This window comes from Apiospora kogelbergensis (genome assembly GCF_038363985.1).
Source record: "Apiospora kogelbergensis strain CBS 113332 chromosome Unknown utg000002l_segment0_segment0, whole genome shotgun sequence".
In the NCBI taxonomy this organism is placed as follows: Eukaryota; Fungi; Ascomycota; class Sordariomycetes; order Amphisphaeriales; family Apiosporaceae; genus Apiospora; species Apiospora kogelbergensis.
The window spans coordinates 3,537,904-3,560,917 of NW_027117419.1; the positions used below are offsets into that span (position 1 = coordinate 3,537,904).

Here is a 23,014-nt window from a genome sequence, read left to right on the forward strand (position 1 = left end):
CTAGCTCTCGGAGATCTAGTCAGAGGGCAGCTATCTCACGTCCGGCGGATGCCTAACTGCTTTCTTATTTCACTACGACCCTAACTACAAGCGCAAGTAACCAAACCTCTTCCTCGGACATCATGCCAGCCGCTGGTACCCAGCCACAGGTCGAGGACGGAGGTCATGACGCGGCAGACTCCAAGGGTATGGCCAGTTCGGATACCACCATGCTGGCCTCGGAAGCCAAGCATGCAGCCGACGCCGAGCAGCAGATGAGCTTGTGGACGGCGATGAAGCTCTACCCAAAAGCTATTGGATGGTCTGTCCTTCTGTCTTCGACCCTTATAATGGAAGGCTATGATCTGGCTCTGCTGGGCTCACTCTACGCCTCGACTCCCTTCAACGAAAAGTACGGAACCTACAATGAGAAGACTCGCAAGTACGCCTTATCGGCTGCGTGGCAGTCGGGGCTGTCCAACGGCGCACGTGGCGGCGAGATCATTGGCTTGATTCTGGCAGGCTGGACAGCTGATCGATATGGTTACAAAATCACGACAATGCTCAATCTGGCTCTCATGATCCTATTCATATTTGTGCTGTTCTTTGCGCCAAACGTGAAGGTGCTGGTGGTGGGAGAAATACTGTGTGGTAAGTTGCCTCTCCTTGTGTCGAACAACATTGTGGACGCGTGGAGCCAACATCGGATGATCAGGGATACCGTGGGGCGCTTTCCAGTCTGTCACGCCGGCCTATGCCTCGGAAGTCGCTCCTGTGGTGCTGCGCCCTTACCTCACGACCTTTATTAACATGTGCTGGGTCATCGGGCAATTCTTTGCTGCCGCCGTCAACAAGGGTTCAGTGGGCCGAACAGATGAGTGGGCCTACAGGATCCCGTTCGGAGTCCAGTGGGTATGGCCCATCCCCATTTTGGTAGGACTTGTCTTTGCTCCGGAGAGTCCCTGGTGGCACGTTCGACATGGCAATCGTGATGCCGCCAAGGCAAGTCTTTTGCGACTCACGAGCCCCAAGGATGAGAAGTTTAGTGTGGATGAGACTATCGCCATGATCGAGCATACCAATGCTTTGGAAAAGGATCTCCGAGCCGGCACCACTTTCCGTGACTGCTTCAAGGGCGTCGATCTGCGCAGGACGGAGATTGTCGTCGGCATCTGGCTCGTGCAAACACTCGGTGGGCAGAACATAATGGGCTATTTCAGCTACTTCCTGACCCAGGCCGGCATGGACGCATCAAATTCCTTTTCGTTGTCCATGGGTCAGTACGCACTTGGCATGGTCGGCACGGCCGGCTCCTGGTTCCTGATGGCGCGCGTGGGCCGCCGTCGCATCCACTTCGGCGGCCTGTGCGCCCAGTTCCTCATCCTGGTCATCGTGGGATCCCTCGCCTTTTCGGGCACCCAGGCGTCCGTTTGGGCCATCGGCGCTATGCTCATCGTCTTCACCTTTGTATACGACTTCACCGTCGGCCCTGTTACGTACTCGCTCATCTCGGAGCTGTCGAGCACTCGCCTCAAGGCCAAGTCCATCGTGCTGGCCCGCGCCGGCTACAATGCCAGCAACATCTTCGTCAACGTCATGACCAACTACCAGCTTAGCTCCACGGCCTGGAACTGGGGCGCCAAGGCGGCATATTTCTGGGCCGGCACCTGCCTGATCAGCACCGTATGGGTCTTCTTCCGGCTCCCCGAGCCCAAGGACCGCACATATGCGGAGTTGGATCTGCTGTTTGAATACGGGGTGCCGGCGCGCAAGTTTGCTAAGACTAAGATCGACCCGTACGCCGATAGGTTAAGCGCCAAGACCATCTCGACTAATGAGAGGCCCAAGGAGTAATAAGCAGTAATGAGATGGACAATGTAACCTCTTTGGGTAATAAATATTTCATGGGACAAATATAAAACCCAGTTTGGTTGGTATATTTGGCATGCGTCCAAGAATTGGTGAAATTTCGATATGTACATGATACTCACGAGCTACGTGGCCCTAAGCGGCGTCGCTGTATCGTTTTTAACGGTGGTATCCGATGTCAGACGCGGCGGCGAGCAGATGGTGCTGGTGGAAGGAGAGTGTACAACAATTCGGTGCCTTGCATAAAGCTGGCCTTGCGTCATAGCTCGTTGCCTTCAGGGATAAGCTGGTTGGGATTTGGCGGGGTTCAGGTTCAGGTTACTGGCTGTTCAACCACCCCACCTTGAGTCCAACTTGCACATGATCAAAACATTGCCGGACTGTATCCATGAATCTCTTGCCTCTTCCTCCAGTCCGCTAAACCGATCTTCACATCTGTGCCCGAGACACAACCTGCCATCATGGCCTCCGCCACGCAGACACACCCGGATCCCCGCCGGGAGCCACGCCGGCCTTCATCCCCCTCGAGGCGAACCCAGAGCTAATGACGAGCCTGCTGCACAAGCTCGGCCTCAGCACCGCCCTGCAGTGCCACGATGTGTTTTCCATCTCCGACAAGGAGATGCTACAGTTCATTCCCCGACCTGCGCTGGCCCTCCTTCTCGTCTTTCCCGTCTCGGCCGTCTACGAGTCGCAGCGCATGGCCGAGGATGCGCCCACGCCCGAATACACCGGCAAAGGCGACCAGGAGCCGGTGCTCTGGTTCAAGCAGACGATCCGCAATGCCTGTGGCATGATGGGCTTGCTCCACGCTGTCAGCAACGGCCCTGCTCGGAATTTTGTTGGTACGCAAGTCATGGGATCGCAACGTACGGTAGAGCAGCTTCACTGACTAGATGTATGGCTTCGTTGCAGAACCGGATACCGAGCTGGACAAACTGATCAAAGCCGCCGAGCCTCTCCCGCCTGCGGAGCGATCGAAACTGATCGAGCAAACCCAAGCCCTCGCATCCGCACATCACGAGGCAGCTAGCCAAGGCGCCACCGCTGCACCCGACGCCCAAGACGATGTGGATCTACACTATGTCTGCTTTGTGAAGACAGATGACGGCATGCTATGGGAACTGGACGGTCGTCGCAAGGGGCCGATTGCCAGAGGCAAGCTGGTCAAGAAGGAGGACGAAGACCACGACGATGTACTCTGCCATGATGCGCTTCTTTGGGGACCGCTCAAGTTCTTGGAAAGAGAGGGTGCGGATATGCGCTTTAGTTGTGTGGCTTTAGCTAGTTCCCTCGACAACTGAAATCTTCAAGCCAACCGTCGCAATAATCCGAGCGGGCTTATGAGCAAATACCAACAGCAATCTGATGGATGAGTGCATGTTTGCTCATGAGGACGGAAGCTCGTCAGGTAACAACAACTTGGTAACCGGGTAACAGGACACGGGCCACACTTTCGTCCCACTCTTTCATGTTTCTCGCAATCGTATGTAAATTTCCTTACAACGAAAGAACCACGGCTTTAAAGTCTATGAAACTGTCGTGAAGTTGTATGCCACTGAAGACCCGCCACATGGAACATAATTCCACCAGAGCCCCATGATGGTCCCATGTGTTAGTCATGCACATGTCCCAATTGACCAAGCTGCTCGGTTTTCCAGGCGTCTGGCTCAAGCTGCTCAGTTGTCTAGGCATCTGGCTCAAACTGGCCGGCTCCGGCACGTCTGGCTCGCGGACGCGCCCCCGCTCTACCCGTCCGTCTATACCGCGCACCGGGTCGAGCAGCTGCTCAAGAAGCAGATTCTAGAGGTGCGCAGGAAGAGGGGATTCGCCGAGTTCGTGGCAAGCCCGAGAGGTAAAACCACCCTCAAGGTGCCCAGAACCGTCCAGAAGCTGCTGGAGCGAACGCTGCCGCCCCCAACCGTCATCGGCTTCACACCGAGGCCCACCTACTTCCTCCCCGAGCAGTCGCCCCTACGGGACGCCGTCCAGCAGGATGGCGTCCTGAGCCGGCTGCGGCTGGTCTTTCCCACGCTGCCCGCCAAGGGGTTGGCGATGGCGGAGCAGAGCCGGTCGGACAAAGTCGCCATTGCTACCTCTCCCTCCGACGAAGAATCAAACGACACTGTCAACGCGACGTTGACTCCACCAGAGAATGCGTACGATCATGTCTACGAGACTGAGGTGCGCGAGCCCCTCGACTGGCGCATGCCGCCCTTCAGCGGGCCCGGGCGCCTTATGCTCTGGACCGTTGCCGACCTGCAGCAGCCGCTGGGTCAGAACTTCCGAGATCCACGATGGCGTGAGAGCATCTACGGCAGTAGGGAGGCTATGCCGTCGCCCGACGACGTCCAGTACCTGTGGGCCGCTATCCTGGCCCAGACCACCATTTATCTGCTGAACGACCAGTTCGGCATCAGAGCCTGGGCCGACCCGACCTACTCCGGCTTGTGGGTGACTAGGACGAAGCCCAACGGCGATGTGGACGGCCCAGATCGCCAGATCGCTGCCATATGGCCCCACGTCGACAAAGAATCGGATATTGTGACCGCCGGCATGACGCTGAACGTGGCTTCGCCCAAGGAATACCAAGTTCTCACTGAAGAAGGAGAAGAATCAAGCAGCGGCCAAGCGGCTGCCGGCAGCGAGAATGACAACAACAGCAAAACCGCCGAGCATGTGGACCTGGACTCAGACGACACTACCAGCATCGCGGCCGAACTAGCCGCCAAAGCCCCGGGCTACAACCCCAAGCACCGCCTTCGGTGGGCCGACATGGTCAAGCTGGGGAAAGTGATGCCGGTGCGGCAGATCGGCGCCATCTCGTCCAAATACAGCCCGGGCGGCCCCCTCTGGTACACGCGCGCCTTCGAGGGGAGGCAGGAGGGCACCGGTGCCGACATCGAGATGTGCGCCCCGGTTGGCATGGACAACTACCCCATCTCGGTGGCGTGGTCGCACGAGCTGGCGCGTGTCCTGGGCTACCCCAGCCCGCACGTTGACCACCTCCACAACGATGGCTGGTCCACGCTCGATGTGTCCCGAGAGTCGAGGCCCGGGTCGTCGTCATCGTGGGATGGCTATGACAGCGACAACGCTCGGCCCTCCCCGCGGTTGCCCAAGCGGCCATATGTCTGCAAGAGCAAGAAGATAAAAAAGGGTCCGCATAAAGAAGAGCATAAGTTCGAGACAACTATGTCTAGGCTGCTTAGGGACTTGGAGGTATCAGTTGGGGGCAAAAGGCTGGACCCGCGGAATGAGCAAGGCGCTACTCGCAAGGAGATTGCAAAAGATGAAGCAGAGCACAAGATGAAGCAGAGCACAACGACCACTAGCACTTCAAGTAGCATCCCTGAGTTGGGAAGGCAATCTTCGGTGTATTGATGCTGGTACTATATTTGGTTGTGCTTGGGTCGTCTATGGGTTTCAGTACAGTACGAACCATGTCAATCACTACTTGTGAGCCAATCTGCTAATCAGTGCCTTGTCAACGCGGCGTTTCCATTGCCATTGCCATTGCCCCTGAGGCAGCAGCAGTTTATGCCGATTGTGTCGTATTCCTATGGGTTTCATGTCCAATTTGATTCAATCGTGAAGAACTCGTTGACCCCGAGTCTCTTGGTCTCTTTGCCCTTCTCTCCTGCCTTTGTAGAGCCCGTTTTTCCTTGCGTTCTTTCTTCTCACGGGCCTTCTTTTTCCTTTGCCTCTTGCTTGTCTTTTGCCTTTTTCTCCTTGTCTTCCTTTGATCTGGTCATCTTGTCCTTGACCTGTTTCTGCTTGGCCTCAATTTTCTGGTAGACGGCCATCATTTTGCCGAGCCGTGGACTGTCGGCGACGAGGTGCTCTACCTTGGTATCTGGGTGCTCATCGCAATCAGCCTGGTGGACCTTGGCTACCACCGTGTCATGTTCAGTGTGCTGGAGGTCGTTCTTCCCTTTCTCATGAGCATCCTCAGGCCCTGATGCTAGTGGCTCAGGAACCACTTTGCGAAGATGACTCTGACCGTCAGTATTTGGGGAATCTGGTGAGATATGCTCATGGAACGGTCTGCAGACATGGTGGAGCTGCTTGATCTCATCGGAATCAGGCTCTTTTCCGGGCTTCTCGGAGTACTCCTGGGCAGGCTCCTTGGGGGACTTCCCTGGAGACTTATTGGAAGACTCCCTGTCTGATGTCGGGGTAGGTCGCGGGGCGTATACGCCAGCCAGCGCCTGCGTAGGGTCTTGGGTCGGCTTCAATGTAGTATCCTTGGTAATGATCGGCACGATGGTTTGTTGCTGTCCAGGCCGATTGGTGCCGTGAGCCAAGTCTTTGGGACTTTTCCCAGTGGTATGTCTCTCAGGCTTCTGAGACTCGGCTCCTGGCTCGTGGAATAGGTCATCATACTCGATCTCTGGCGGATCTGGCTTCTAGCCACAGAGATCCGCATGATCGGGGATGTTATGCTGGGAGGCAAGATCGTTATACTGCGGCTCAGCAGGATCACCCTTCCAGTCACACGCGGCTGCCTTGTCATTATTGCCTTCGCCAGCTCCCCTGATGGCAGGTGGCTTGGGGGACTCGGATTTGTAGAGTTGGTCGACATGTCGTGCAAGGTGTTCACGCTGCGTCTCCTTCTCGTTGTATTCGTCCTTGTCGTTGGCAGACATGATCTGGGCTTGCTTCCTAGCGGCTGCCAGTTTGTCGGGCAGGATGCCCTGTTCTAGCTGGGGCTTCCTTTGAGAAACATCACCAAGCTTCTCTTGAGAGGTTTCGCCCAATTTCTTCAGGGGGTCCTCGCCACGCTCAGTGGGAGTCAGTCTGGAAAGCCAAGATGACATGGTCACTGTAGGTCCTCTTCTAAGAGTTGGCTATTGCGGTGGGATACGGGACCTAGTAGTCCACAGTGTAGCGGAGAGTCCGAGCACAATTAATATATATGGTCAATAAAGGTGCGAACTAAGGAGTGTATTCAGTGAGTTGGTAGGTAATGGTGGACTGAAAGAAAGAAAGGCGTCTCGATACAAGAGCCTAAAAGTCCGGGTAGGTGGTAGATGGTCATGAGGTTGAGATGTTGGGCGGAAACTCGCAATGTTGGGCGAGACAGCCGTTGTGCCTGCGAGGGGCAGTGGTGTCTTCCGAACTGTGCCATACGTTGCTGCCACATCTCCAGGTAAGTATACTACGTTTCACCAAAGAGAAGGCGGCCTCTACGTTGTCAGGGTTGTCTACTCCTACCCGAGGACATATAGAACACCGGAGTTGGAGACCACGCGCGACTCCATTCAGCGACGATGGATATGTTTTACTGGAAGGGGCGGGGGAGACGGGGGATACGGGGGAGACGGGGGAGACGGGGGAGACTGGGGACTGGAGGGGAAGTTGCAGGTTGACAACCAGTTGCCCTTGCTTCTGGGAGGGAAAGCGGAAGAGAGGGGTCTCAGGGTCAGGCGTGTGTTTCCGAAGAGATTGTAGCCGCTCCGGTGTAACTCAAATTCAGCCATGTAATATTTGTGTCCGAGAGCAGCGACGAGTGTCTCGCTCGACCTGCAGTAATACTTGGATCCAATAAGCCGGGGGGAACGAGATTACACGTGTTGCACAAGAGGTGTAAACAGATGGCAGATTCGATGCAAACGCTAAACTTGACATGAATGATCCGCAGTGGCATCCACGTGGAACCTGCTCGGCTTCTTCCTAGTCAGGTACTGACTGGCCAGGGTCCCTTTCGGCTCCCTCCCAGAGCCACTTGCGAGGAAAGTGAGGATAAAAGAGTCAGTCTCCCCGAGCATGTCACATTGCACGAACAGAACGTCGGTGTCACCCAAGGGTTCAGCTCCTCCCTTGACCATGTTGGGTGCAATGCGATGCGATGCAATGCGATGTGATGCGATGTCGTAACTTTCCAGGCAAGCAAGGGGAGCGGGCAGTAACTCCGCTGGTGCTGGATCATCTTTGGACGTTGATGCTGATCATCTCATCCCATAATTAAACTTTACTTTCATCCGTTCCGTCCCAGCTCTTGGGCCACCACATGTTGTCATGCCAATTTACCGTGATTGAAAATTACCTTGGATCTGATTCTGCCGGTCGGTAGCGGCAGTATACCTGCAACGTATCGAGTAGACTCAAGCCGGTGCCTTACTTACTCGCAAATCCCGAGTAGCTGGTCGCTAAGACGACTAGTTCAGGGGACGACTAAACGATAGCAATTGTTGGTTTTTGATGGTTGCGATCGCTTGGCCGTTGGTCTTGTTCGAGGCGTTTGCGTGATACAACTGCTACCACAACCATATGTAGCTGGCGGCGGGAAGGGCCGTACACGAAATTCTTTGGCTGAGAATTGTTCATGGGTCGTGGTCAAGCAGCGTGCCTTTGGTTCCCTGCATGCGAAAAATGATGTGTCGCTAAGAATTCTGATATACCTGGCTTCAAGAGACAAGATATCTTCCCCCACCCCCCAATCATATTCACATATGCCCATATTCATTCTTTATCGCAAGGCGCGCGTATATATCATCAGCTCGCGCAGTGCCTGTGCAATAGCGGGAAGAACAACCCAGTGGATAAGAGGGGCACTTAAGACGTCGAAATCTGGGTCGAATCGTAGATCAAGCATCCTTGTCTCTGATCGATCGCTGACTTTCGTAGGTTGACCATTTCAATTCATGTGCATTAGAGTGCGTGTTTCCTCCTTTTTTTTTTTTTTTTTTTTTTTTTTTTGTTCTCTTACGGATCTTCAACGGGCATCTTGGGCCTTTGAGCAGCCATTGGCAGACAGTCGCATAAAGCAAAACCATGTTTTGCTTCTGGCCTACCTTCCAGTGGCTGAGATCTCCCTCGAGCCTTTCACAATGGAAGAAAAAAAGAAAGGCTGCCTTTCATTTAGTTCAGCCGAGTCCAAGTCCCTGCTAGAGGTGCACTTGGTTGGTCGAGGTCATGCAGTGTCAGATGGCCCCTAATGCGCGCATACCATACGTTCAGTCCCAGGCCTAAAGTCCACCCACCACCTCCTTCCCCCGGAATGAACAAAAGTAAATACGAAAAACACTTTTTTATGATTGCCTCCACGGCCCTGCTCGCCTTGGCCGTCATGTGGGATGGCAAATTACATATGACCATGGCGGCCCGGGGATGCGAGGGGCCATGTTGTTGGCTGAGTGGCTTCCCTTCAAAGGTGCTTTAGCGACGGCTGGCTGTGTATGTAAGCAGCCAGCCGTCTGGTCAAAGTTTGTGAGGCGATAGGTCAGATGAGGTTGGGCTGAAATGGAAACGTTTGCTGAACTCAGTACTCCGACGGCGGCACGGTTCGCCAGGGGAGAAGCAGGCAGCAGGTAGCAGGGTGTGAAAGAAGAAAAAGAGAGAAGGAGAGAAGAGGCTAAAAAAGCAGAAAACCATCATCACACTACAAGGCACTATGCCATGTAGTCATTATATTATCATATGGATCTGACTGTATCTACCCAAGCAATGAGCGGGCACTGACGCTACCCACGCTGCCGGACCCAGAGCTATGTTTCTAGCGTTGTGTGGGAGCAGCAGACGACAACCCACCTGCCACCCCCATGCGCGTCTCGTTTGTTTCGCAAACACTCCTCGTGTTACAGTAAACGCAAGGCACCAGGGGGTCCTAGAGTATCAGGTGCGCTACTGCATTTACCTTCAGCTTAGTTGCCGGATCGCCGCCTCGACGCTTGATCGGTACTGTCCAACTACGCATTTGAATGAATCTCTACCCGGCTCACTTTTTTCTTCTTCGTTTCCCTCTCCAGCCCCTTGTCTCCCCTCCGGCATCTCTTACTTTTCTCTTGTCCCCTCTAGGTCTACGTACGTCCTTGTCTTCCACATGAGGGTCTCGGTGGACTCCATGTCTGGATACGGCAGACATTAAGACGGACTGGACCGGTAGACCATCAACCTGCTACTTCACTGTCGGGCCCCGCCAATCACTCGGCTGAACCTACAGAACTTTGGCCCAGCGTGCCGATATCGAAACTAACAACACCACGTATGGATCGTCCGTTTGGGCTGTGAATATGGGCATATTCAATTTCTTGTCGAGGAAGGCCTCACATGACCAAAGAGGCCTCGCCTCTCTCAAGGCCCAGCCCTACAATGCGACGGTCGCCTCCCTCCCGCCTATAAGAGGTATGCTTGCCTCGGACTGTGGCAATTCTTCAATATCGGTTTTAGTTCCCAGTTACTAACTGAGCGCAGGCGCGTATCCGGTAGCCGGGAATGGTCCCAACATTCTGGAAAGTTTGCAAAAGGCCCAGCGTCCTTCTGCTAAAAGGGAGGAGCTGTTGGTGGACAGTTCCTCGCCAGCCCCGTCGGTGCCCAGAATTCGAGACGAAAACGGCGATCGGCCACGGACTGCACCCAGCCAGGATTCCCGCGGGAGGCTAGATTCCTCCAGGGGACTATCTAACTCCTTTCGAAGTGAGCCCTCCACTAGGACTCTCGAGTCTCCTGTCAATGGTCCCCCATACAGGCTACCTCCCAAAAATACCGAAGAAGACCGGCCCAAGCTTCCGTATAGGTTGCCATCTAAAGAGCACGAACATCACGTCTTTGCCAAGCCACCACCGCTATTCCACGAACGGTCTGCCTCCATTCGCAGTGGGGATTCTGGCGGAACAAAGGGTTTCGTTGATTTACTGGATGCGCAGTCAACCATTTCCCGTATCAACTTCCACCAAAGACTAGAAGCGGCTGGGGGCAGAATCTATGGTGAAGATGTCGCCGACCGAAACATTCGGGAGAATGGTTTCAATCTGGACAACCCCGTGATACGTGCCTTCTACGAGAAACCGTCAAGGGCAGCCCCCCCAATCTCCGTCACCGGACACCGAAGGATCCGGTGCAGAACTGCGGGCTCGTGCGAAAAAACGACATTCTATCGGCGCCACTCTCCGTACCAAGTCCCTTACATCAAGCAATATCGGCCTTTTTCCGGAGCGGACGTCCTCTGTGGTACCTTCCATTCCCCCGGAGTATCGCACCTCACAGACAAAGAAGAGCGAGGATTCTAAATCAAACAAGGCATCAAGAAGGAAATCGATGCCGAGCTATGTTGCCTCGTTCTCTCCGAACGACAGGTCTAGGTCCAGCTCTACAGCATCCCAGCAACATAGACGAGATCCAGATGCCAACAGCTTCCCGGCGGAGCTTCAGGACAGAGGTAAACACATGGCCTCTGTTCAGATCGCTGATGAGAAGTCGATCAAGTCATACGGCAGCAACCGACGGTCGGTGTTGGTGAAAAATCATAGAGACTCGTGCGTACTTTCGGAGCTCAACAGCGGCGACGAAGCGGATTTCGGGGTCGCACGGCGGATTAGTGTAGTTTACCCTCAAGTGGTTGACGGGAGCCGACCGAAGTCGACACACTCCTCAGGACGAGATACGGCCTCGCATAACATTATATCAATTTCTGGGCAATCGCCATCCAAAAGGATCAGTATACTTAGCGTGCAATCGCCGCTGCAACTTAACCCACCTGACACATCACAACCTGGATCTCGTAATCCTATACTGGAGCCCGGCCGTTCAAAACGCGACTTGGGAAGTACCTCTGACCTCCATGACACCATCTCGCACGCCTCTGCGCAGTTGCAGGCGAAGCATTCACCCTGTCAGTGCTTTCTTGTTTTCATGTTACCGCTTCCACTACGGTGTGGGATCCGTACTAACCCCTTGACTATAGGCGTAGGCTCTTCTCACAGGCACCAAACCAGTAATGATAGCTCGAGTTTGCATGGCAAAAGCAGGACACTCAGTCTTGCATCATCCTCAGGCCTAGGAGCTCGAAAACTCGATATTGACGAGTCTATACCAGAGCGTACCAGCAGTATACGTCAATGGTCGATGGACTCAACCACAGCCACTCTGTCAAGCTTGAGCTCAAATCCTTTCCGGCCGCACTCGCGACACACGGCCAATACCTCTGTCGATCTTATGCCTTACATCAAAGGCACCAACTCAAGCCGAGAAACATTCGGCTCCGCCGCGTATCATACTGCTTCCGAGAACTACAGTCAACCCTCTGTGCCTGTACTTTCTCCCATGTCCCCCCATTCTGGTTTTGGGCCTGGTACCAACTTTAATATTGACGACGAGCTCTCGTCCGATGACGACGGCTTCTCCCCACGCCATCCTAGAGGTGAGGGCGAAGAGGACCTCATCTTTAACCCTTCAGGATACGGCTTCGATGCCGGCGAGCTCCCGGGGTTGCCGAATCCACTTGACCTTGCAGGTTCTCTTGAGAAACCACGTTTCACTATTTCGTCGAGAAGTTCAAGATGTTCTTTAAGAGGACATCAAGCATTCGGTGCCACCATTCCGGACTACGATAGTGACTTTCTCTCCTTACCCACCAGCCCCATTGCGAGATCGTGGGCCGGCTCCAGAAACTATGATTCGCGTTTGCAAACCCCAACTTCCAACTTCGGCCATGTTGGTCTAAGCGATGATCATGGCCACGCTTATGGGTCGGAGGGCGAAGAGACAGAAGATGAACTTTCATTTGACATTCCATTTAGAAGAGGTAACACACCCAGTCGACAGCCGCCGCAGCCTACACGTTGGGCCGGTAGCCAAAGCGACGTGATTGAAGAGGAGGACTTGAACAAGATGGTCTTCGAGACCGCGGCAAAGCTCCGGAGAGAAGTCAAGAAACTCAATCGCATGAGCGGCGCCACGGTCCGAAGGAGGAGGGAATCCTTTAACAACCGAGGGATGGAGGCCGCTCGCTCTACGCGTCCCAACATGTCTGCTGGCTCGGACGCTGACATTGAGTGATAATCCTGGATCAGCGCTTTCCTTTTTCTTCCGTCGTTCCAATCATATTCACGTACCCCAACGAAAACCTGGCGTTTGGAATAGAAGGGACTTAACCAAGGCGACCAGGGCGACCATCACAAAACCGGTCGAAGGAATGGGTGGGCTCATTGCCTCTGCAATATTCTTTGCCGGTTTGTGTTTACATGTATCTTCCGTGACAGGCATGTAAGAGCAAAGATTCACGTGTCACGATCATATCCCATCATATGGGGACGGCCCCGTCCGTTTCCTTTCTTTTTTTCTTTTGGCTTTTTCTTTTTTCGCCTGGGAACCTTACAGGTGTCTTGGGATGAGTTACGGCAGCTTTTTCTGGCATGGAGTTCAAAGAAAGGACCATTCTCTCAGTATTAATACCCCGTCTCACTTACACATCTCGAGCTTATGATTGGAGGTTTAGCGAGACCCCGAGGAGGGGTCAAGGTCGTCTTTTATCTCCTTTGTCCTGTCTTGTCTGTGTGAACTTAGGGGAGGTAGGGGAAGGAACTGGAGTGTACCGGACAATTGATCAATTGGGAAGAACCCGGCCAACTTAGCTTTCTTGTACATTGTCGTAGCATGATACAATCAAAGCACATATTCTTCTGCAACCTTTAGGCTCTCTTAATCGGGCCCGTCTTGGTCCCAGCGGTGTTTGTAATAGGGGTAGCTGTGTTCAGATCACTTCGATCACGAAAGTCGAGGTCAATGGGAGGAGGACTACTCAGCAGGGTCTATCATTGGTTGATTCATAGCTGTGTCGTGGTGTGGTCGATATGGTGCTGGGCTGAGCCGCAAATCTCCAGCATCACGACCTCTCTGTCTATTATTTTACTCATACACTTGTCCTTCTCCGCCTGCATCTGCGCTCTCATTATCCCCCGAGGTTTCAAGTATTAATGGGAAGAGGGACAGTTACGGCACCACCACCACCAATAGTAGTTGTAGCAGTAGTAGACGACGAAGCCGTCTCGGAAGCAGCCTTCCGTTTGCAGTTGCAAAGGTACTTCTTTTTGAACTGCGCAAGATCCAGCTCCTGAATACAATCCAGGGCTTTCTTCGCCGCGGCCACCTTGGCGTAGCGAAGGCTGCTCGCCGAGGCCGTGGTGACAGTGAGGCTATGGATAGTGATACCGTACTCGAAGCCATCCTCGCCGAGACCGCCGTCCTCCTCCTTGTCGCCGTGCATCGCCAGCACGAACAGCTGGTCGCAACCGAAGAAATTCTTCACCTTGTGCTCGAGGGCGGTCGAGGGCTGCTTGTTGGCGTACGTGTCGTAGATTTCCATGTCCTCGAAGTAAGGACGCACCTCGCGCTCGAAGAACTCCTGGACTCGGGTATAACAGAACCCGCTGTCCACGAACAGGGCGCCGATGTAAGCCTCCACTATGTCGGGCAGGCATTTGGGCGGTGAGCTGACGTCAACCCAGTAATTGCGGGCGAAGGAGTCGCGAGGCCGCCCGGAGTTGATGGACTCGGCCTCGGCCGCTTCGCGCGCGTCGGTGATAGCCCCAACGTAGTCGGCGATTTGCTGAGGAAGCCCGCCCGTCATCGATATCAGGTGCTTGTTGAGGCCTAGTGACACGCAAAGACAGCCCAGGAACTGGTTCGATACCATGGCCATCTTGTGCTCCGTGAGCCACTGCGGGTCGGCGCTGATGAAGCGGTGGAACAGGTAGTCGACGCAAACCATATCGTACAGCGCATCTCCTAAGAACTCGAGGCGCTGGTAATGGGGGATGTTCTCATACATGAAACTGTATGATGGGTGTGTGAAAGCGGACCGGAGCAGTCGAGGATACTGGAAGCGATAACCGAGGCGCTGTTCGATTTGCTGGGCGAGGCGAACATGCACAGCGGTTGGGCTAGCTTTCTGCCAATCTGGTACAGTGAAGTCAGCCAGGAAATCGTCAAACTTCATCATGGTGTGTTGCTCGTTGCTGGTGAACTTAGTCACAGCTTTTACGGCCATATCCATGCCTCCTTGGCCGTATGTTGTCAGATAAGCAGCGCCAATGAGGGCCTCGCAGACGTCGGCAATGGTCTTATCGGCGAGAACATGAATGCCCCTTCCCATTCCCTTCCTGCCCAAGATGCTCTCATTCTGTTTTCCTTTGAGCAGCTCAAGGCCGTCAGGGTACCAGATTCGCCGGTTAAAGGACCTTGAGCGGATAGACTCCTCAAGCCTCAACTCCAGAGCATGATTAAACAAGTTCGTATTGCAGATCATTACCATGCGGTCAACATGGTACTGGAACTCGTTGGCGTCCGCCTTTCGTGCAAAAAGGGCTATGGTAGTGCTCATTTTCAAAAACGAGTCGCCCAGCAGTTCCAGCCGCTCATAGTTGTTGCCCATTCCTCTCTGGAAGTTTATTTTCTGCTCCGCGTGCTCCTCAGTATTATCGCTGTCTTTGGTCATTGCCTCGAGAGCCAGGTCGGGTCGGATTTGAAGACCTAGAGCTTCGCATGCTTCTAGTGCTATCAGATTAGCGTCGATCCGATAGATGATAGCTGGTAAGTTGTACGCCATGGACACAATGTCGGCAGACAATGGCGAGATTTTCAGTGTCTGGAAACAGATGTAACAGCGGTTTTGCGTGTCTGGCGGCTTCTCGAACTCGTCAAGAAGATTTCGTCGCAGCGGTATGTACTCGGCCTCGACCACGGCCAGATCATCATGTCGCTCAAGGTTGGCTCTCGACCTAGACCACATGCTAATGCTGTAGTTCCAGATGTCATTGGGTGCCTGCCTCCGGCCTTTAGTTCTGCTTGCACCTTTGGGCGCACCTGGAAGCTGTGGATCACTTGGCTTCATGCCCTCAATGCGGCCTGTTGTATAGAACTTTCGAGAGCCATCGTGAGGGTCCGTCACAAAGCAATTCCTGTAGTCTTCATTTGCCAAGGTCACGTTGTCCTCCGCCTGTAGGCCCTGAAGCGTTGCAATGTAATCCCAATCAATCAACGTCCGGATTTGCTCCAAAGCTTGCTTCACATCATAATCATGGCCCTGAGTCAAAGGCGCCAGGTAATATGGCAACTTTGGGGGGCTCGTGCTTGTATTGCTTGCTGAAGACGTCCTCGAATACACGCAAGGTGAAGGTAGTTAGTGCGGTGGTTTCATCCGGCGACACCGTCATGGCCCTCTCCAGCGGCACGCACTTCACCCCAGAACTGTTGCTGTTCCCGAAGAAGATCTGGAAATCAGCGATGAGTGGTAGTTTTGTTCGCGTCAGAATGGCCAGAGGTCTAGAAGATCGGCCCAGTGAATGCGGATCAGTCAGCCGCAGTACTGCAACGTACAACTCTGTAGGGTACCCTCGCTGTGACCAGATATCTGGCTTCATCTTCATCGGATACTCGTGGCGCTTCTTGGAGCTGATAGCAAGTCTTGCGTTCCTCATCTTTGGGAGATATTTCTTGAAGGTGCTTTGCAGCCATTGATCAAGGAACCCCAGCTTTCTCAATCGAACACAAGCCTTGAATGCGGCGGAACATTTTGCGACTTGCTTGGAAGCAGCACGGTGGCCCATGGCAGTCTTGATGGGCGCATGATCAGGCAGAATAACCTCGCACTGGAACTCCTTCCCGACACTCTTCACTACATAATCCGCATGCAGGCAGTTTTCGGATGCGTTTTCCAAAGAAGAGACGAAGTCAGCCAGCACAATCAGGCTACTCTTGTATGTCAATGTTGCACCTGTTTCCTTGTCCTTGTAGGTCTCTTTGGCCTCCTTCCTCAAGTAATAGTCCATATTGTAGTCGTTGCCCACGAGTCGACGGCCTTCTGGTAGTACGGCGGACAGTTCACCAAGCGATTTCTCATTCGCTTTGATATTGACATACCTCTGAGCGTGATCCTCGTTATCTCGCTCCAGCATATGGTAGAATCGCGAGTTTTCCATGCGGGCCCTGCCCTTTGATTGAATGTACTGTATCATGGTGTTATAAAGATCAAAACGGATGACCATGTTGCAGTCTGGGATGTCCAAACCCTCTTCAGCAATGTTGGTTGCCACGAGACAGTTGAGCTCTACAGACTTAAACTGTCTGATCGCTGCCTCCTGCGCCTTTCGTGTCATACCGAGTTGCTCTCCAGCTTCTACCGAGCCAGCTCCTAGTAATATTCGTGGTTGAACATGCTCAAGTCTCATTCCTGGTTGCGTGAGCAAATCGGTAAGTAGAACCGCAGTAAGACGCCTGTCGACAAAAATGATGCATTTGTCTGACCTAGGCGTAAACTCCTTGGTCAAAATAGTAGACAAGTTGAATATCTTGTCAGATACCAAGTCGTAGGACCGCTGCGCTTTCTTTTCTGTATGTTCTCGCACTGTTTCATATGCCAGGTCCACAAGGTGCAATTCGTTATCGAGCAGGGAGACATCGGCAATATGTATGCTTGCAGCTTTCTTGTTGAAATGCGCCTGTGTCCTTGCTCTGGCCTTTTTTGCCTCCTCTTCAGTGAAGCAGATATGCCAGACTCGGTCAGCACACCATGGACCAAGTTCTCTGGTACACCACTTGGCGAAATCAAACAATTTCTTGAAATGGTTGTTGTGCCCAATTAGGCTGTTGAGTCTCGACCAAAGCGGCGTTTCAAACTCGGCTGGGGCAAGATTATACTCGACGATTTTCTCGATGTTCGTCTTCTGTAGATGCTCACGGAAAACCCCTGGATCTGCAACAGTTGCAATCTCACTGTGCAACAAGCCTTCCAACTCAAGAGCGCCAGTTAAAATGTCGCCCCTTTTCACGTCGACTGGGGACGCTGTCATTCCAAATATTCGCGGTCGCTGGCTATTGCGCCTTTCGGCGTCTGCGTAGAAGTCCTTGATGATAACCGCGTAGGGATGGTTTTTCTTAGCGTGGTGAGCCTCATCAAAGATCAAGAGATTGATCTGGTCAATAGTGAGATAGGAATGGTGCAGACAGTCGAGAACGATTGCGGCAGTGCATACGACGACTTTCTTGGACAAAAGAGTCTTTTGGTAATAGTCCCGCTTCGTTGATACGCTTCCCAACTGCTCGCCCGAGACGTCACCAACCGAGTAGTCTAGGTTTCTCCGCAAGAAGGCAGATTGTTGAGCGACGAGCGAGACCTTATCAACGAGGAAGAAGGCTGTTCGTGGAGCCTGGCCATTGTCACGGTCGTTGATTTCTTGCTCAATGGTGTGCCGCAGTAGAAGTGCTGCAATGGCCGTCTTTCCAGACCCTGTACTTAGCACTGCAATCGTGTTCTTCTCTTTTGCTCTCTCGAAGAGCTCGACTTGGTACTCTCGAGGACTATCTATCACTCTCGAGGCAGTATGCCCATTTGTGTCAACCTTGGCGCGACTGGCAATATCTGCCTCCTGCTTTTGTTGGTCTCTCTTGTAGTCATTAAGGCTCTGTTGAGCAGTAAGTCGCATTGCTTTCCTCTTGAGTGCTTCGAGCTGCTCGTTGCTGGTTTCAGCATCACTTAGATTTTCCGGGTCGCTCGCGTCTTCTGCATGCGGCTTGCTGCTTTGTAGGAGGCTACATCGTCATCATCCACCGATAGCAGAGGGCCAGAATCAGATGCGATTTGCAGCTTACGTTCTTGCTGTCCTGAGTCCATCTTGTTGCCGTAACCAGAAGCGGGCTGGCATTAATGTTGATGAACAAAGGAGCAGTAAGTAAGTTTGAGGTCCGTAGTAGAAAGGATTGTGCTTAGTAGGATGATGATGATGATGATGATGATGATGAAGAAGAAGAAGAAGAAGAAAGAGTTGTTGTCGGAGGGCGGCGCATACTGAGCAGCACAACCTTCGCCTTGGTCAGTTTACCTCGAGATGCGCATTGAAGAAAAGCCCAGCAGTGGTCTCAAGCTCAGTTCTGCATGACCTGATTGAGCTGAAATAATCACACACATGATTGTCGCATGCAAACAGGCAGGAGAGCTCTCACGGCACGTGGTGCAGGCACATGGGCAAACAAAAACAAGCAGCCGCGCATTGTTCCTCATTGGCTCTTTCCTTCCCAGCCATGCATGCAGCTTCAATCAACTGTGACATTCAATGCCAACACCGGCTTGCATTTGAGCATGCTTACATAGACACGAGAATCAAACATGATTGCCCATCGACTATGCACGTATGCCATATTGATATATTAGTGGTTGAAACATCGATACCCGCCTAAATATGCAGGGTCCTGACTTCTATCTGGAAATCGTTGCAGGGAAGGCGGCTGCTAGCGGTACGTAGAGGCAAAAAAATAACAAACGAGGGGTGTGTTGGGCCAGGTGCGGTATGGTGGAAGATCTCCTGCTAGCCTCAATGATACAATATTGCCCCTCCATTAATGCTTGGTTTGTTGTTTGAAAGACAGAGACACTCAACTTATTACGTATGTTCTTGTGCATGCGACAGATCCCAATATTGCCACCCAAAGCCCAAAGAGACCATCCTGAATCACTGGGGGTTGTTGTTCGACGTGCATACCGTCCATTGATACACTTTTTCTTCTCCTCCTCTTCTCTATTCTTCATTACCCTGTTGGCCTGCGTTATTAGCAATACAACGACATTGCGCCTGAACTCATTTTCGCACAAGCAACCAACTCCCTGGCGGCTTAGATATGGAGGAGCCAAAGACACTGAAATCGGTATTCCTGGCTGCCGAGTCAAAAAGTCGTCTTTGGATGGCGCTTTGAAGCAAGCCACCCAACTTACCGTGAGGATCTGGAATTTGCTCTGAAGGCTTACCAGGAATGTCTGCGATACATCAGCCAGATTTCTCTTTTCAGCAACAACGAGAGCATTGAGGATATCAACACATCAGACCTGCCCTATCTGTTGGTCAGCTTTCGCATAGCTGAGCTGTTGCAGAAGATTTCCGTCTCTACCCCTCTCGAGCGGCGGGCGGCTCTACGGACAACTAGAGAAGCATATGAACAGTTCTTGCACCTTCTCGACAACTATGGCTTGCTCTCTCCGTCAGATCTGAGGCTGTTCTCCATGTACCAAGAGGACCCGGAGCGCTTCTCCACAATCTCCACTACAGATCCAGCAGCCCGACGCAACGCCAAGATTGCGAACTTCAAGCACGAGAAGGAAATGAAGCAGAAACTCGAGTATATGAGGCATTCGCCCCGCCACCTCGAGAACGGCGGCGATGAGGAAGCTGTCAGGGAGCTACACCTTGCTAATACATCGTACTGCGCCTACATGACGTTTCAAGCGTTGGAAGGCATCAGTCGTGAGATGGATGTCCTAGCCCAGGCTCCGGTGCCTCTCATCCCAACTACAACGACCGTAGAGGAGGACGAGAGGCGACGCCAGTCACCAACAGAAGCGGATGACTACTCCGGTCGCTTGGATGCCCCCTTCCAGGGCATGCGGTCATCAGGGCCGCTTCTGAGCCAAGATGGAAAACCGCTGCGGCCCTTCACACTCACAAATGGAAGACAAGATTTGCAGCAAGGGGTTTTCCGGTCTGGCCACAATTTGCCTACGATGAGCATTGATCAATACCTAGAGGAAGAGAGGAAGCGAGGTGGCATAATCGAGGGTGGAGGAGAGGCTAGCGGTCGCCAGGCAACTCCAGACGAAGACAACTACGAGAAAGCGGATGCCGAGACGATGAAGGCCCGTGAGTGGGATGAGTACGTCGAGGCCAATCCGAAGGGCAGTGGCAACACTTTGAACAGAGGATAAATAGGTAAACAGGACAGCTATGTATTTCAAGCGGCTTGTAGCGAGGTATACACGCATAGAAAGCAGGCGAAACTCATGGTATGCTTTGATCTTTATATTCGGGTCTTGAAGGAGCTGTTCGCCTCATGAATGAAGTATTCCTTGAGCTGGTGCTTCCGTCATGCCAATACCTCATAATTATGTCGCCAAATGATCGATCCGTGGGTGGTTCATTGTATTCACATTGGTTGCATGGACATCGTTGGCTTATTTTGGTTGGCATTGCGGTTCGGGCTTGAAGTGGTTGAGTTGAACAGCCTCGTGTGAAGAAGTCATAAAACGTGTGGCTGTGCAGCAAGGCTGCATTTCTAGAGCTTCATTTGTTCAACAACCAAACCCGCGCGTCATCCCAACCTCGACCTTGATCATTATCACAGCCAATTCGGAATAAAAGTGAATGAATTCTCGGATCCGCGCGTCAAAGTAGCTTGGATTGGTATTGGACGCCATGGCGACCACAGATATGGACCCGTTGCTGCTCCTGCGACAGTCTTTCGCGTCTGGCAGCGCGATCACCTCAACACTTGACGACGGCTCCGAAGTCGACCTCTCCAAAGCCACCAAGCTCACCTTCACAACACCATCACGGATATCGCTACCTATAGACACGGCGACGCGCTTCGTATCCAACGACACGCCCGTCGACCTGCGCAGCATCTACCTGGCCTGGCTCAAACGCGAAGTCGCCATCCCCGAATACACTGCGTCCGTGTCGCAGCTCAACGAAGAGCTCACGAGCGGAAAGAAGGTTCAGAACTTGGCCTTCGTCGAGCGGTTAGACCTGATCACATGGCTGGAAGGCGCGAGTGAGGAAAGCGAGTACATTAAGCCGCTTGCCGGCGACAAGGATGGTGTTGCATCCAACGCGGCGGCGGCGCTGGCATCAAAGGGTGCGCAGGCGCCCGCCATCGGGGGCACTCTGGGAAGATCAGGCAAGGGCACATTAGATCCACGGCTGGCCGTGATATACAATAGCGAGCGAAAAATGGGCGATCGGAACGCGGCACTACGAGGAATCAAACCCACCGTGAGTCTTAGAATGACCCTTTCTACCGCATACGTCGTACTTCACACATATACTGACCGCCAGTGGTTGTTGACAGGATTTCTCTCATGTTCGCAAGCTGGCAGCACCTTTCATGTCTAAGAGACCATCTTCCACGACAAATATCTCCTCCAACCCGTCGCTCGCGCTCAACCCGAAGAGCAAGCGCCCAGACCCCATCATCCTCCTGTCGCCCTCGGCCTCCTCCCTCCTCCGCATGTCCAACATCAAGTCGTTCCTCGAGGGCGGCCAGTTCGTACCCGCCGACAGCGCCAATGCGGGCTCGACGTCGAGCGCGTCCATGCTGCACATCAACCGCCACTGCAAGGACATTGACCCGAACCGCCCGATGCGCTTCATCCTGGTAGAGGGACCCGAGAAATTCAAGGAGGAGTATTGGAACCGCGTCGTGGCCGTCTTCACGACGGGCCAGCCGTGGCAGTTCAAGCAGTACCGCTGGTCAAACCCCCACGACCTCTTCCGCCACATCCCGGGCATCTACGTGGGCTGGCGCGGCGACCAGCCCCCGAGAACATCCAGTCCTGGGGTCATCGGGTCCTCAACGTGGGCATTGATCGCTGGAAGGGGGTCAACCCCACGGGCACCGACGCGAGCCGCTGGCGCGACCGGGAGGTGGTAGAGCAGATCTGGAGGGCGATTGAGACCAGCATGAGGAGCAAGGGATGGAAGAAGGACCAGGCTCCCACCATGATATAATGATCATGAACGCGGCGTGGGAATGTTCGCATGATTGACAGGATGGTAGTGGTGGCGTCTGACAGGAGCTTCGTAAATCGGAAGCCAAATTTGTATCAACAAGAGGATAGGGCATAGAGGGCAAGCGCCAAGCAAAAGTTGAAGTTTTAAGGGCGACACTTTCACGTCTTCCCGCCAGTCACAGTTCTCTATGCTGATCGTGATGGCCTGTGACTTGTTAATTAGTTAGCCCAGGCACGCTATACGAAATGAAAGATGTAGAGCAATATCATCTTGAGAAGCATCAGGCCCGACCCCTAGAACCTAGTTTATAGACCGCTACCCGGAGAACAAGATATCCAGGAAATGGCCCTGCATCGTTATCATCTTTCGCCCTCTCCTGCTTCTCGTTCTTCGTTGTTACATTCCTACCTGACGGTGTTTCTAGCTTTGGGATCTGCCGAGAGCAAATCGTTCCTCTCCGGATTCTACCTATTGCCGTTGGATTCCTTGATTTGTACCAAGAGATGAAGGTGTGTTAGTTGTATCACTCTAGGCTATTCCCACAATAGCTTCGGCAGATCGGAGCATACTCCATGGGTAATGGCCTGTGGAGGCTCGGGAAGAATATTTTTACATGTTATCACTAACCTCACGGCAATCAACCCTCCCAAATCTTATATAACCCCCGTATTCTGTTTCCTCTTGGAGAAGGACCCCGAAAACTGGTTAGACAAAAGTTACAGGGGCAAGCTGGCTCCTCGAGCTTGATCGTCTCCAGTGGGCTTCGTCTCATGGAAAATCAGCTGCCTTGACCAAACGCACAGTAGAGTCAGGTCTGGTCTATGGCTCGCAGTCCATCAACCGGCTGCCCTTCAATTGCTGTCCTTGTTTCGATGAGGCCAGGCCCTGCGAAG

The 23,014-nt window shown here is 53.2% G+C and overlaps 8 protein-coding genes across 8 annotated transcripts; 6 read left to right on the plus strand and 2 right to left on the minus strand.

Moving 5' to 3' along the window:
• Window positions 1-122: 122 nt before the first annotated feature.
• Window positions 123-1,833, plus strand: PG998_004069 (MFS maltose permease; the record flags this gene model as incomplete). Its single annotated transcript, XM_066870887.1, has 2 exons — window positions 123-630; window positions 695-1,833. The coding sequence occupies 2 exons, from the start codon at window positions 123-125 to the stop codon at window positions 1,831-1,833; spliced, it is 1,647 nt and encodes a 548-aa protein (XP_066734637.1).
• Window positions 1,834-2,296: 463 nt separating this feature from the next.
• PG998_004070 (ubiquitin carboxyl-terminal hydrolase) lies at window positions 2,297-3,152 on the plus strand (the record flags this gene model as incomplete). Its single annotated transcript, XM_066870888.1, has 2 exons — window positions 2,297-2,717; window positions 2,764-3,152. Coding segments are annotated over 2 exons (810 nt in total), but the record flags the coding sequence as incomplete, so codon positions are not given.
• Window positions 3,153-3,447: 295 nt separating this feature from the next.
• Window positions 3,448-5,232, plus strand: PG998_004071 (uncharacterized protein; the record flags this gene model as incomplete). The annotated part of the gene is made up of 1 exon (XM_066870889.1): window positions 3,448-5,232. One exon carries the CDS (start codon window positions 3,448-3,450, stop codon window positions 5,230-5,232), a length of 1,785 nt encoding a protein of 594 aa, XP_066734639.1.
• A 296-nt stretch (window positions 5,233-5,528) lies between these two features.
• PG998_004072 (uncharacterized protein) lies at window positions 5,529-6,668 on the minus strand (the record flags this gene model as incomplete). Its single annotated transcript, XM_066870890.1, has 2 exons — window positions 5,529-6,250; window positions 6,347-6,668. 2 exons carry the CDS (start codon window positions 6,666-6,668, stop codon window positions 5,529-5,531), a joined length of 1,044 nt encoding a protein of 347 aa, XP_066734640.1.
• Window positions 6,669-9,863: 3,195 nt separating this feature from the next.
• Window positions 9,864-12,627, plus strand: PG998_004073 (uncharacterized protein; the record flags this gene model as incomplete). Its single annotated transcript, XM_066870891.1, has 4 exons — window positions 9,864-9,975; window positions 10,045-10,593; window positions 10,646-11,461; window positions 11,624-12,627. 4 exons carry the CDS (start codon window positions 9,864-9,866, stop codon window positions 12,625-12,627), a joined length of 2,481 nt encoding a protein of 826 aa, XP_066734641.1.
• Window positions 12,628-13,534: 907 nt separating this feature from the next.
• PG998_004074 (uncharacterized protein) lies at window positions 13,535-18,269 on the minus strand (the record flags this gene model as incomplete). Its single annotated transcript, XM_066870892.1, has 4 exons — window positions 13,535-15,631; window positions 15,684-15,891; window positions 15,946-18,156; window positions 18,217-18,269. 4 exons carry the CDS (start codon window positions 18,267-18,269, stop codon window positions 13,535-13,537), a joined length of 4,569 nt encoding a protein of 1,522 aa, XP_066734642.1.
• Window positions 18,270-18,803: 534 nt separating this feature from the next.
• Window positions 18,804-20,317, plus strand: PG998_004075 (uncharacterized protein; the record flags this gene model as incomplete). The annotated part of the gene is made up of 2 exons (XM_066870893.1): window positions 18,804-18,858; window positions 19,293-20,317. 2 exons carry the CDS (start codon window positions 18,804-18,806, stop codon window positions 20,315-20,317), a joined length of 1,080 nt encoding a protein of 359 aa, XP_066734643.1.
• Window positions 20,318-20,804: 487 nt separating this feature from the next.
• PG998_004076 (uncharacterized protein) lies at window positions 20,805-22,118 on the plus strand (the record flags this gene model as incomplete). Its single annotated transcript, XM_066870894.1, has 3 exons — window positions 20,805-21,383; window positions 21,460-21,903; window positions 21,933-22,118. 3 exons carry the CDS (start codon window positions 20,805-20,807, stop codon window positions 22,116-22,118), a joined length of 1,209 nt encoding a protein of 402 aa, XP_066734644.1.
• Window positions 22,119-23,014: the final 896 nt, after the last annotated feature.